General features: G+C 46.0%; 1 protein-coding gene across 1 annotated transcript; it reads right to left on the bottom strand.

The window, feature by feature from the left end:
* Positions 1-2,292: 2,292 nt before the first annotated feature.
* Positions 2,293-9,524, bottom strand: FUT4 (fucosyltransferase 4). Its single transcript, XM_008262515.5, has 3 exons — positions 9,497-9,524; positions 6,233-6,319; positions 2,293-6,150 (listed from the first exon to the last, which is right to left on the bottom strand). Exons 1-3 carry the CDS (start codon positions 9,522-9,524, stop codon positions 4,604-4,606), a joined length of 1,662 nt encoding a protein of 553 aa, XP_008260737.3. The 3' UTR covers positions 2,293-4,603.
* Positions 9,525-14,646: the final 5,122 nt, after the last annotated feature.

Genomic DNA, 14,646 nt, shown 5'->3' with positions numbered 1-14,646 from the left:
GTTGAGAAGAAAGTTTGCTGACTGTGCCCCACATCAGGTACCACCCAGGCTTTACTCCACCTGTGTGAAAAGTGGCAGTACTTAATTCAGTAACAGGAGCCCGACACTGGACATAGAGGGCATCAGAGCACTTAGTAAAATAAACCGGACTGAGAGAAAAGAATATGCCAAGGATGGCCTTGGAAATAAATCACCAGATTATAGTAGAAAAAGTCACGCAGTTAAGAACACGAGAGCACTTGGTGCAATTCAGAAGAGGCAAATTATCGGTCTAGTTACCTTAGAATAAACGTACACAAACTGCCCTGAGAAATATCCCAAGTGTCAGAGGCCATGACTGAATACATTGATGAGTGGAGGTTTACATTATAAACCAAAAGTCATTTTCCATCTCATAACTTTAATAATCTTGTCAAATAACCTGAACATGTGTACATGAACACTTGATTCGTTAAAAGAATGTGTAGCATAAAAGTCCATGAGACACATACAAGAATGACTTGAGATGTACTCAATGCAGTTATTCACCAAACTAATTCATGGCCTCGGCTCCTTTCCCTGATATCTGTATATGTGATGCTTTAAACATCTGTGTTTAAAGTTAAATCAGACCCTCCACCCCCATGCCTGGTTTTCTGCCAGTTTACTGCTCCTATATACTAAGTTACTTCCAGGCTGTAAAAAAAAAAGGCACACTGGGAGGTGAATTAGCTCTTAAGCCCCAGGAGACCAATTAGTAGCATGCTAGCAAGTGGAACTTGAAGAACCCAAGAGATTTTGTCCAGCCCCCTCATTTCGCAGCTGAAGTGGCAGAGGCTCAAAGGGGTTGCATCTTGCAAGGGCAAGGTTGGTTCCACTGCTACTACTGTAACCTTAGGCAAGTCCTTCAATAGCTCTGGAACTTGGCTACTTCCTCTATAAAATGGACAGGTAATCCCAGGTAATGTTGTTGAGGTGATTCCTATGGTCCAGGCACTAGACTGAGTACTGTAAGCATCTTTTCTAATCTTAACACCACCACAAACTATATGATTACCTTCAAATAGAGATTGGGAGTATCACAAGACAGAAAGCCTAAATAATTCACCCCAAATCACACAACTGTGAAATGTTGCAAAGCTAGTGGAGGAGCCCAAGAATAGCTGCTTCCAGAATTCTAAAACTCCAGTTCTTAAATCCCTTCTAAGAACTCCCATCAGGTTACATTAAGTAGACATGCTTAGCTTCACAAATTCCTTCCATCTCTGAAAATCTAGAGCAGAGCTGCAAGCTATGGCGCCTTGGCCAAGGCTAGCCACCCCATTCGCTTAGGGATTGGCTTTTTTTTTTTGCACTCCAATGGTAAAGTTGGAAGTGGTAATAGACTGCGTGGCCTGCAAAGCTGGAACTTTTTAAACTCTGGTGCTTTGCACAAGTTTACTGACCCCTGATATAGAGCCTGGAAACTTCAGAGTACTCTGTAATTATGTAGCACTTTACAGCCTACTAAGCACTTCGGCATACATCAGCACACTTAATCCTTATTTTGTAGAGGCATTCATGCATTATAAAGGAGGAAGCTAAAACTCAGTTAAATAGCTTTCCTAATCAAGGCCATAAGAACACAAAGTGGCAGAATCACAAACCCAGGTTCTGACTTCATACTTCAGACTCTTTGCATGAAACTCCTTTGCTCCCCTAACTTACTGCCAAGCAGTGGCTCGGAATCTGAAAAAAAACTTGTGAATATCGAAAGCAAGTCAGACTGTCTTCTGATGCAACTATCATTACAGGTGCACTTTCAGGGTCATCAACTGCTGAAAACATTAAATTTGTAATAAATTTGAAAGAAAAAACTATGTCTTAAAGGAGGGCATGGCAACCATAGAAAATACATTTTGATATATATATGTATATATATATGATGCATTCATATGCATTTTTGTACTAAGGTTTGCTAAATTTGAATCTATTCAGTTTAGAATGAGAAGTAACATAAAATGAGCAATTGCCACATCTCTTGCTCTGTGATGAAATTAGCCTAAAAGAAAATTCATTCCAGGCTGAAAACTTGCATGTAAATGCTCATGATGGATATTCACTACATGGTTAATTTCAAATGGACTTAATACTAAAAGAACACTGGTAAATTAATAGTTTAACTGTATAGCTTTGCCAAAACAAAAAAAATTAAGAAAGTTTAGGTGTACACTTCATTCTCTTCTACAAATTTAAGCTTAATCTAAATGACAATGTTGGTTCCTGAAATAAGGCTTAGCTTTAGATTCACTTGAAATATACAATATGAGACACTTTCCTTTTTACTTCAGATTTATTCTGTAACATCTTTGAGATTTAATTTTAGACATATGTATAAATGGTTACAAGAGCATCCTGAAATCATTGCAAGGAAAGAAAGAAAAAATATAAAATCAACTAGTGCCCACTGTGTGTTAGGCACCTGTCGTTTATTTCCTGAAACGCTCACAATGAGCTATGAAATATTTTCCTCCCTCATTTTACAGATGAGGAAGCTAAGGCTCACGGTTTTTACTATTTTGCCCAATGTCACACAGCTGAAATTCAAACCTTAATCAGATTACCTTCAAAACCTAAGCTCTGTCTCACTGCCCCAGGTAGTTTCCCAATAACGCCAAGACCACTGGCCAACATCTCATAAATAGTTTTTCAAGAATAGAATTTTTTCATTATCTTTATTGGATGGCTGGTAGTTTGTAATTCTGTCCACACTATAATACTTTAATGAGGAAATTTTATCCATAGCTGTTCACTTCTCCTTTTAAGGAACAGAACTGCAGCACCTAGATCCAGTAGGCTTTCCAAGTTCATTGGCAGCAAACGCCCACAGATATAAAACTTGCTTATGACTCAGATAACTGTACCAATCAAATATAAAATTACTGTTTATAGAAGACTTCTGTAGAAAACTAAATCTTGGGTCCTACCCATAATAATTAGTCAGTGAAGATCTTACAATAAATTAAGGATTAAAATCCATCATTTCAAGCTTTAGATCAATTAGCTTTATAATTTATAGTCCATATCACTATTATGCATATAAAATATATAATAGTCTATGTTACAGACTACAGTCTATACAACTTTCTTACTGATTTACGATCATGTCACTTTAAGTGAATTGAGTCTGCCAATTGTTTCAGCAGTCATTTTTCACTTTTGGCAGTGGCAGACTGTAAGAACTCTAAAAGGAGGTTGTTGCCTTATATACTTTTTTTTTCTCTTTCCCGGGGCCCCAACTCCAGTGTTTGGCATCAAGTAGGTACGCAGTGACACCTGTTGTATATGCTGCTCATTCAACAACCTGCAAAGTCAATGCATGTATTTTTAAGACTGATCCCATGGCACATTCTCAAGGGCACTAAAATGTGAGGATTTGCTGTACTGTGCAGACTAGAAGGGCAGTCTGTTAGCACAGGGAGCACAGCAGATTTAGCCTTTTACAAAAGACAGAGGAAGTTCATCATAGGCACGAACTTAGTTCCATTCCCTAGGACTAAACATTCAACCCAAAACTCACAAACAAAAAGTCACTAACAGATACTATAACATTTTCTTTTTTCCACTTGCATGATTCTGTCATGCAGTACAATCCCTTCCACTGTTCTGCAGACAAGTAATGCCACATCCCTGAAGGACTGATCTGCCAGCCTAAAGTTTCAGTCCAGTAAAGACATGACACTTTTGTGGAAAGTGACATTGTGGCTTCCTTTCTTCTGTTTGTAAACACAGGCTGGTTTGCTGGAAAGAGAAGAAGGTTGCTTCTGCTTGATTTTCACTTTTGTAACATTAATATTAAAAAAAAAAACCCAAATACAAGAAAACATAAAAACAGAAGAAATAAATTAGGATATGATTATTCACATTATAAAGGGATTCTCCATAGGATTTGGTTAAATATTGAACTCTCTTAGGGTCCTGAATTTTTGATTTGATTTAAACGCAGTTTTTCAAGAATACATTTCTTGTGTAAAGGAAGTACACCCATATGTTCATCTTGAGACTCCTTCAAGGACAATCCAGTATCTTGTTCCCATTCATGGGGCAGAAGAAACAGTACTTGTTAAGGAAGTCAATAGCGCCTTTAACCACCCTGCTCACCTTTCCCAGGAGGCTGGGGTTTGAGGACTCCAACAAAGAGAAAGCCACACTTGCGGCCACACCACACCCAGGCGCCTTCTAAAGTCAGCTGTTTGCTTCAGGAAAATGCCAGCTGGGCCACCACTGTGGAAATACAGAGAAACAGCCTCGGTGCCTGGCAGCTCTTCACCTCTGCCCAAGCTACAAGGTAAGCACGGGCACCCTTCTTCAAAGCCCTTACTTAACAGCCATGGCCATCAACAGCAGAAGGAGCCCAAAGGGTAGTTGTGCATAAAGCAGGAGAACCTGGGACCTTTCCCACCCCATCTTGCAGTTGTATAATGTTAATTGGCAAATCACCTTTTTCCAATAAAGCAAAAAAAAAAAAAAAAAAAAGTGTTCTGAGAACTTGGTCCCTTGATTCAGCAATCAAGGAGATGCTTGGTAGGGAAATCAAAGAGCTGACAACGTGGCTTCCCTCGGTCGCTTGCAGCATGGGCCAGCTTCACCGCTCGAACCAGTGCGCCAAGTTGCCTATGCTCTTGGGCTGGTGCCCGGCCGTCTGCACAGCCTGGCAGGCCCGGCACCACGGCTCGTCCCAGAAGGAGGTGATGTGCACGGCGTACCTCCGGCGCCAGTGGAAGTAGCGGCGGTAGACAGTTGGGTTGCGGTCGAGGAAGAGCAGGTAGGTGGCCAAGGCGGAGGCACTGGGGAAGTCGTCCACGTGGATGAAGGCGCCGCGAGGCACAAAGCGCTCGTAGTTGCTACGGTCTGGGCCCAGCACCACCGGCACCGCCCCGGCCAGGAACGCGTTGCGCCAGAGCTTCTCAGTGATGTAATCTAGGTGCTGCGAGTTCTCAAACGCCAGGTAGAACTTGTAGCGGGCCACCGTGTGCAGGAGCCCGCTGTTGGGCACCGGGCGGCCGGGCCCGCCCTGCCCGAACACGTCCACGGGCACGTGCTGGCTCAGCTGATGGTAGTAGCGGACCCGGGCCTGGCGCTCGTCCCAGTGGCTCACCACCCAGGCCACCAGCCCCCGCTTCCGGGCCAGCGGCGGGGCCAGGCCCGGAGGCTGGTCGCCCGGGTGGCTCCTGGGGTAGAGGTAGCCATAGGGCACGAAGACGTCCGAGTCGGCCCTGTAGGAGAGCGTCCAGTTGAAGAGGTTACCTGCCAGGCTTCGCAGCCCCGGGGAGTGAGAAGGAGACTCGAAGTTCATCCACACCCAGCGCTGGCCCGGGGGCCTGGAGCCTGAGGTCATGAGGGCCGCGGGCTCCTGGTAGCCCAACGCGCGCAACTCCAGCTCCTCGGCGGCGCGGCCCCGCGCGCCCCAGGGCGGTGGCCAGTCCAGGGCCCCCTTCACCAGGTCGCGGTGGTGGAACAGCACTGCCTGAGCCTCGCTGTAGGCTGCGCGGTCGGTGAGCAGGCGGCAGCCGCTGATGTTGAAGCGCAGCCGGCAGTCGGGGGGCGGCCTCGAGGCGGCGGCGCCGCGTCCCCTGAAAGGCTCCCACCAGAGCAGCACGCCCACCTGCCCCGGCGGGGCAGGGGATGTCCAGGGCAGCGGCGGCAACTGCTCCCAGCAGACGTAGGCGGCCAGCGCGGTGCACATCAGGCCGGCTGCCACCAGGGCCGAGGCGCTCTGTAGCTGCCCCTGGCCTCTGCGCCGCCGGCGCCGCCCGCCGGCCTCCGGGCCCCAGGGCGCCCCCATGGCGCCCGCAGGCAGAGCCGCCGCCGCTGGCCGCGCGTCCGCAGGCGTGGAGGAGCGGCGGGGGCTCTCATGCTGCCGCTGCGGCTCCGGCCGTCGCCGCCGCTCGCCGCTGGCCCGGAAGCGGCAGGGGGCGGTCCTGGAATCCAGAGGCCCGCAGGTCCGACTCCCTCCTCCCCAGTCCCGAGCTGGGCGCGCCGCTAAGGCGAGGTGAGCGGGCCGGGTAGCCCAGCCGGGCGCCGCCCTGTCCCTCCCCGCCACGATGTCCCCAGCCGGGCCGGGCCAGGTTCTGAGAGTCTCCTGCCGCGCCTCCGCTGCTCCCGGACCCTTGAACCGCGCCGTACAGGCGCCTTATCCGCTCCTCGGGGTCCCGGGCCTCCCCAGGCACGCCCACCGCCCTGACCTGGCGCTGGGGTCTCGGCCCTCGCTCACGGTGGACTGAACCCCCCTCGTCGTCACACTGAGAGCTTGGTTCATCCCTGGGCGCGTGCAGCAGGCTGGAGACCGGCAGAGCCAAAGCTGCGAGAGAGCAGGCGCAGGCCGGGACAGAGGCGGACCGCAGGCAGGACGGAGGACCCAGCCCGCTTGCTTCCGCTCGGCCCTGCTACCCGCCCGCGACGCCCGCCGGACGGAGTGAGGAAGCAAACTCAGGGGCAAGCACGGCCCACGTGTCGGTGACCCGGGTCGTTGTGGGGCGGCCGCCTGCGCTGGACCCACGAGGCTGCTTACTTTGTGAAACTCGATTTTCAGCGTGGGTAGGCAGAACACCCCTCTGCTGCGCCCCTGCAGAGGATGGAGAACAAAAAAAAAAAAAAAAAAAAAAAAAGTTGAGTAATCGAAACTCAGTCTCCTCTCTCCCCACCCAGCGTCTCTGACTGCCGGCCAGTGACTGGCAGGGGCGCATAAGGCAGAGATGAAGATGTGGCCGCTGGGGTGCTTGTCCTGGATGAATTGAATGCCTGGCCAGTGAGATGAATGAATGAATGCACATCCCTTTTAATTTTACTATGCACTTAGGAAGTAGTTTCTGCACTCGTGAAGGTTTTATGCAAATCGCTTTGGAGGATAAGATGACGATGACTCGGGCAACCCACGTTGCAATGAGTTTAGGGTTGACAGCAGAGAGCCACACTGGCCCCTTCAGGCTTATCAGTGCAGCAGCAATCAGGCATCCTCAGGAATTTTTCCCCTGCGGCTTGATTTTGAGTTTATGGATTCTACCCCACATTGATATTATTGAGATTTTTTTTCCCCCTGCTCAGCAGGATTCTAAGGAGGCCAGCGGCTGGGCTGCTGCCCCAAGGAGCGGGAGACAGTCTCCAGGGAAGGGTTAGCGCGCGCCTGGGTGCCAGGGGTGGGGTGCCAGCTGAGTGCGATGGCGTCAGAGGCGCTGGTGGAGAAACAGACACTGCTGGGAGTGGGGCCGACCTGCCAAGCGTTTTTGCTGTTGTGCTTTCTACAGAAAACAAGACATGGGGTTGCCACATACGATTATTCAGGGCAGTTTCATGCAGGCCCCAGAAGAGTGCTCTACTTCCAATCTAGCTCCCTGCTAATGCAGCTGGGAAGCAGCATAAGATGGTCCAAGTCCTTGGGCCCCTGCACCCATGGGAGACCTGGAAGAGGCTCCTGGCTCCTGGCTTCAATCTGGTCCAGCCCCGGGTGTGGTAGCCATTTGAGTGAACCAGCAGCTGGAAGACCTCCCGCCGTGTCTCTACCGTTGTTTTTCTGTAACTTTGCCTTTCAAATAAATAAAATACATCTTTAAAAACAACAACAAAAAAAGTTTTATTTGAAAGGCAGAGTGACAGAAAGAGAGAGAGAGAGAGAAAGAGAAAGATTCCATCCACTGGTTTACTCCCCCAAATGCCCACAAGAGGCGGGAATGGGCCTGGCTGAAGCCAGGAGCTAGGAGCTCCACTTAGATCTCCTACTTGGGTAGCTGGAACTCAAGTACTTGGGCCACAATCCGCTGCCTCCCAGGCACCTTAGCAGGATGCTATATGGGAAGCAGAGGCAGGACCCAGTCCCGGGGCACTCAGATGTGGGATATGGGAGTTCCAGGAGATGGCTTAATGCACTGCACCACAATGACTGCCCTGATGGTTCCTATTTTTAAAACAGTCAAGGGCAGGGGAGAAAGAGAAGGAAAAGAATTTTGGGCAAGTAACAAAGCTAGGTATTCTCATTTATTCATTTAACAAATTGGAAAACTGAGATGAAAAACATCATTTCTGCCTTTAGACATCTATGAGAGAAACAGTGTGGAGGAAAGGGATCATGGCTGACTTTGAGAACGTGGCTCTTGAAATAACAAAATAACTGGGATCATTAGATTGTGGAGGAAGAGATCTGGGACGTTAGCCTAAAGAGATTGGAGCAGTAGGCACAGGCCTACAAGAAGGAGCAGTAGATAGGATTCAGTAGGTTGGGAATTACTAGTGGTTTGGGGGTTTTCTGCTGAAGGTTGCAGAGAGTCTTGGAAGATTCTTAACAAGGCAATATGATGAGATTTGTAGGTTTTTTTTTTTTTTTTAAGGTTCACTTATTTATTTGAAAGGCAGAGTTAGCAGAGAGAGAAGGAGAGACCTAGAGAGATGGATCTTCCATCCACTGGTTTACTCCCCAAATGGCCTCAAAGGCTAGGGCTGGGCCAAGCAGAAACCAGGAGTCGGGAGCCAGGGGCTTCATCTGAGTCTCCCACATGATTGGCAGGGGCCCCAGTACTCGGGTCATCTGCTGCTGCTTTCCCAGGCACATCAGGAGGGAGCTGGATCAAAAATGAAGCAGCCGGGACCTGAACCGGTGCTCATGTGGGATGCCAGCTTCACAGGCAGTGGCTTAACTCACTGTGCTCCACGATTTGTAGTTTTAAAATGAATTTTTATCATTTATGGGCTGGGTGATTATGGCTGGGGCATGAAGATGGCTTCTGGTATGCTGGCCATGCTTATTAATGTAGGTGCTGCTTAATAAATGTGTTTGGTTGATGGAATTCATCAAGCTGTGTGCTTCCAAACATAATTTTATGTATGTATATTATACTTCAGTAAAAATTTCCATGGGGGGCCGGTGCCATGGCTCAATAGGCTAATCCTCCACCTAGCGGCGCCGGCACACCGGGTTCTAGTCCCGGTCGGGGCACCGGATTCTGTCCCGGTTGCCCTTCTTCCAGGCCAGCTCTCTGCTGTGGCCAGGGAGTGCAGTGGAGGATGGCCCAGGTGCTTGGGCCCTGCACCCGATGGGAGACCAGGAAAAGCACCTGGCTCCTGGCTCCTGGCTTTGGATCAGCGTGGTGTGCCGGCCGCAGCGCGCCAGCCATGGCGGCCATTGGAGGGTGAATCAACGGCAAAAAGAAGACCTTTCTCTCTGTCTCTTTCTCTCACTATCCACTCTGCCTGTCAAAAAAAAAAAAAATTTCCCTGGGAAAAATAATTCTGTTATCAGTAATGAATGAGTTGGGTAAGACCAGGGTGAGAGTGAGGGATAAATTTCAACTGGAAAGCTATTGCTACAATTCAGACATGATCTGAAAAAAGCCTGAGTTAAGGCAGTAGCTCTGAGGATGAGGAAGAAAATCCAAGAAGAATTGACTCAGATATTTAGGAAGCCAGTCCCTTCCTCCAGGAAGCCTTCCTGGATACCCACATATATCCAGAATAATTTACATGGTCCACCTGTGTGCCCTCTTTATACGTCCTTCAGAACATGGGACTGGGGTCATGGCAGTTTCATTTATAACTGCATTCCTATCACCTTGCATAGAACCAGGCTCCTAGTAGTAGTCGTCATCTCACTGAGTATTTGCTGAATGAATGCTTTCAACATATTACTGAAAATATCTGCCAGTATCTCACTTCCTCACTAGGGAATGGGTAGGTGATTAGGAGATTTGGGCTATATGAATGAATTGACCTCAAGATGTTCCTTAAACTCTCAGTGGATAATGCTATACAAATGTTTATCCACAACCCTGGTGACAAGGGGCAGAAACTCAAATTAGGCTGCTCTTGTTAGTCCAGCCTGGACCCAGTTCATTCTTGGAGCAATCACTTGGCCAGAGGAGATGGACTCCCTGTGAGCTCCTCTGAAAGTAGGAGGTAGAATAAGCTCCACTTAAACTCTATGGAATAACAATGAAGGGAGGATCGTTCGCCAGGGGAAAAAATGGAATGGTGGTACATAAAGAGTAAGGGGGACCAGTACTGTGGTTGTGGTGTAGCAGGTTAAGCCACCACCTACAAAGATGGCATACCATATGGGCTGCTCCATTTCCAATCCAGCTCCCTGCTAATGGCTTGGGGAAAGCAGCAGAAGATAGCCCAAGACCCTGGATCTTTACCACCTGTGTGAGACCTGGAAGAAGCTCCTGGCTCCTCGTTTCAGCCTGGCCCAGCCATGACAGTTGCTGCCATCTGGGAAGTGAACCAGCAGATGGAAAATCTCTTTCTCTGTCTCTCTCTCTCTGTAACTCTGACTTTTAAATAAATAAATAATCTTTTTAAAAAATAAAAAAAGAATGATACAGGCAGGCAGAGCATGTCTACTACCTATAAGTAAGGGATTGTTACTATTCTTAATGCAGAGATCCTACTAAAGGAATTCCAGCTGACCTTAGAATCTTAACCATTCTATGATGCTTTTCAGTTTAGCAACAATAAACTATTAAGTCTGCATATTTAAAGGTCTCTAAGTTTCCACAAAATATTTCACAGGAAGGACTGGTTTTCAATTGCAAGCATGAGGATAATAGCAAGGTCACGTATGAAGAAGGATTTTGAACCTGATGATTGCGAAAGTCCTGTAGAAGAAAGCTCCGTGATTCACGTCTCAATTTATCAAGCTGAATGAGCAACCATCTCACAATGAGCCAAGAGTGACCTAGTCAGTTCTAAAATATTATAAAGGACAGAATTCTGTGAGAGCAAGAACCAGGCCAACTGTGGTTCCTAAAATTTGGACTTAACCCTTTATTCTTCCCCATGGAAATAGTTCTTCTGAGAGTAAGATCGCCCAGTTCATTTTTTGCCTATCCTAATGTACTCATCAGAGAGAGATTTTGAGGCCTGTAATTCCAGCCATAAGCAAGCTGTCAGCATGCACTCCATGAGAACTAGGGCGCCCTTCAATGGCTTGTTACTTTTTATCAGATCTGAAGTTTCTGTGACTGAACCGTGACCTCCTAAGTATACTTTCATTCTTTTCCTTGAAGAGAGAAAAAGGCAATTGGAAGTCCTCCTCACCCTGGCCCCCAATACTGTGTACTTACTGGGGGATGGGGAGGGGCCAGTGAGCAGGTGTGGTTGAAAATGTTAATCTCCGTGCAAATAGGCAGTTTATTTCCTTTGTCAAGTGTGGTTTTTATGACTGTGCCTAATTGGACAAGTGAGTATGGAAAGGACTATTGGTTAAAAATTATTAGAAACTGTAAGATCAACAGAAAACCACCACTTGTTGTTCTTTCTCTGCTGAATCCTTGATGGAAAATAAACCTAACACAAATAACTATTTTCTTTTATCCAAATGCAAAAATTTACTGTCACTAAAAGAAATTGTAAAGAGTCAATGTGAAAATTTATTATATTTACTTTAGGATTTTATTCTTTGTGCTCTCAAATTCTTCCTGTACACGTACTCATATTTGACTGAACAGGTAAAAAAGAATTGTAGATGCTTAGAAAAATGTTCATAGTGAAATTTTGGTTGAAGCCAGAAATGTTTGCAGGATATTTTAAATATTTCAAGGGTTTACCCTTTTCTAAAATAGAGAGTATTTGTGGTCACATCTAAAAATTGTGGAATATAAGACTTACAGGAAAGAAAAGTATTTCGATGTTGAGATAGACATGCTATTATCACATAGTTCAGTACCTGCACCTGTCTAATGCTTATTAAATAAATTAATAGATGAGTGAATACACATTATTTAACTTTATATTTCAAGAGGCATTAATGAAACAGTTTAATTTTTGCACTCATGAAGATGTAAAAGACTTTGAAGTATAAGGTAATGGTTAAGATAAATAGTATAGCACCCACACATAAGGTAAAAATAAATACCATACTGGCCACCCTAAAGCTAGTTCAAAGTCATCAGTACTGTTCTGTCCTATCACCTGAAATCTGCTTGAGTCCCTAAATGAGTTAGCACAAATTCTGTACAGTTTTAGGAACTCAGACACATGGGGTCTGGGCTTACTATGCTACCTGGCTTGATTAGCACTTTGTATGGCTGCACCCTAACTCAAAGCAACTAGACCACTACCTGGAGAGGCAGCCCAATTCCCTGCAGATCCTGTTTCCTTGTCAGCCCCAGTTCCTCACAGAGACCCAGATAATTCTGCCTTGCCCAGTAAATTCCCTCCAAGCTGCTGATTGGCAGAGAGCAATGGGTCTGACTGGGCTCCATCACTCCTTTTTTTTTGAAGAAGATTTTTATTTAATAAATATAAATTTTGAAAGTACAACTTTTGGATTATAGCAGTTCTTCCCCCCATGCCCACCTTTCCACCTGCAAACCATCCCATCTTGTAATCCCTCTCTCATCCCATTCTTCATTAAGATTCATTTTTAATTATCTTTATATACAGAAGATCAACTCTATACTAAATAAAGATTTCAACAGTTTATACCCACACAGACACACAAAGTATAAAATACTGTTTGATGACTAGTTTTACCATTAATTCGCACAGTACAACACATTAAGGACAGTGGTCCTACATGGGGAGCAGGTGCACAGTGACTCCTGTTGTTGATTTCACAATTGGCACTCTTATTTATGATGTCAGTAATCACCTGAGGCTCTTATCATGAGCTGCCAAGACTATGGAAGCCTCTTGAGTTCACAAATTCTGATCTTATTTAGACAAGGCCATAATCAAAGTGGAAGTTCTCTCCTCCCTTCAGAGAAAGGTACCTCCTTCTTTAATCCATCACTCTTATTCCTGTAATTCAGCCTTTAAAAGGGGCCACGTCTGCTTGCAACATTAATAAATACTTGTTATATTAAAATAAATAAAATAAGGAACCTATAAATTATTTTTTAAATATTTATTTGAAGGGCAGAGTGTCAGAGAAAGAGAGATCCTCCATCTGCTGATTCACTGCCCAAATGACAGAAATAGCCAGGCTGGGCCAGGCCAAAACCAGGAGCCAAGAGCGTCGTCCGATTCTCCTATGTGGGTGACAGGAGCCTAAGCACTTGGACCATCTTCTGCTGCTTTTCTCAGGTCATTAGTGTCTCAAGTGTCAGTTTAACCCTCTGTACCACAACACTGGCCCCTGTATCCGTGATTTCTGACAAGTGAGGAAGATGGAAGGGTGAATGCGTGTCGTTCACCTGGCAAGGAAAAAAGGTCCTGGAGAGGTGTGACAGCTAAATTGTATAGTTCTAGGTCAAGCTTTCTGTGGTCAAATAAACCACACCTAGAAATCATACATGATGTAATAGAATCATGTAACAATGCTGGCTATTATAAGATTGTCTTCTATCACTCCAAAAGCAACCTTTGATCTATATTTAATCCTAGTGTAATATTTAATGCATTTCAACAGTGGAGGGAAGGAGGAAAGAGAAGTAAATACTGCCCCTTTGTCTGCCTTCTGCCTGGCAGCACCATGGGGCACTGTATACAAAGAAAGCATCTTGGGGCCAACACTGTGGCGCAGTGGGTTAAAGCCCTGGCCTGCAGTGCTGGCATCCCAGTAGGCACCAGTTCTAATCCCGGCTGCTCTACTTGCCATCCAGCTCCCTGCTAATGGCCTGGGAAAGCAGTAGAAGATGGCCCAAGTCTTTGCACCCCTGCACCCATGTGGGAGACCCGGAAGAAGCTCCATAGGAACAATATTAAGTAAATTGTACTATTGTTGAGCCTGAGCCAGGGCAAACAGAGGAGCACCACACGTTGATACAATTTGACAGTCTTTTATTGACAGCTGCCCAGTGGGCTCATGCCCTAAACAACTCTCAATCCCGAAGCTCATAGCAACAGGGTTTACAAAGGCAAAAACCACAAGGAGGGAAGGGGTAATACATGGTTGCTAGGGTTGGGGGGATACATGGTTGCTAGTTCAAGCTGACCTAAAGCATATAGGAAACACATCCATTACAATCTTGACAATACCAATTACAGTTTCCACATTAGTCCAGATACTGACCTAAATCATATGCGGGATGTAGACAAATTACAATCTTAACATTAATCCAGGTGCAGTCTATCTATTTTAAGCTTTAGCAATCATGCTAGGGGAGTTCTATGTTTTGCCAAGTGGGATACAATGTACTGTTATTGTCTTAGTTTTAGGCCTTAGTTTTAGACCATAGCCTCATGGTGGGAGGTGCTTTCTCAAAATGGAGACTTGGTACTCTAAAATGGAGTCCCTGCTGTCAGTCAGGGTGTCACTTCACTAAAGATAGCCATATTATCATAGATATATAATCTATGAAATCATAATTTAAAATAGATTACTTGGGAAACAGTTATAATGTATTGATAAGTGAAAAAAAGCTATAAAAATATGTGTAATTTGCTAGTATTTTTTAAAACAAAATCAAAAACTCACTGTGTTATCTATTTCTATTATGCCATCACAAAACACATCAAACACTGGAGTAAGGGAAAGGGTTTATTGGGGAAAACCCAACAGACTAGAGGGGTCGGGCGGCAAAGGGAAAAAAAGGGCCACATGTCTGGGAAGGGGGTCTAATATACCTTTTCCAGGGGGCGGGCAGTGAGGTAGGAATTAGCCAATCCCATTAGGTTGGGGTGGAGCTTGGTACAGGTAGTTTGGGCCATGTGGCCACCTGGCTTTCAGTAATGGCGGCGGGAACCAGGGCGTAGAAT

The sequence above is a fragment of the Oryctolagus cuniculus genome, chromosome 1 (assembly GCF_051225735.1).
Source record: "Oryctolagus cuniculus isolate XC-2025 breed Fujian yellow rabbit chromosome 1, ASM5122573v1, whole genome shotgun sequence".
Classification (NCBI taxonomy): Eukaryota; Metazoa; Chordata; class Mammalia; order Lagomorpha; family Leporidae; genus Oryctolagus; species Oryctolagus cuniculus.
The sequence above is the reverse complement of the archived record's forward strand: the minus strand, read 5'-3'. Positions and strand labels throughout refer to the sequence as shown.

Excerpts from the sequence above, each read along its gene's own strand:
- FUT4 (XM_008262515.5), bottom strand. The coding sequence starts at position 9,524 with ATGACCCCAGTCCCATGTTCTGAAGGAC. Across the intron at positions 6,320-9,496 it reads AGTCCCATGTTCTGAAGGAC|CTTTGGCTCTGCCGGTCTCC; the intron begins GTATAAAGAGGG and ends GCTCTCTCGCAG. Across the intron at positions 6,151-6,232 it reads CGAGGGGGGTTCAGTCCACC|GCGCCTGTACGGCGCGGTTC; the intron begins GTGAGCGAGGGC and ends GGAGCGGATAAG.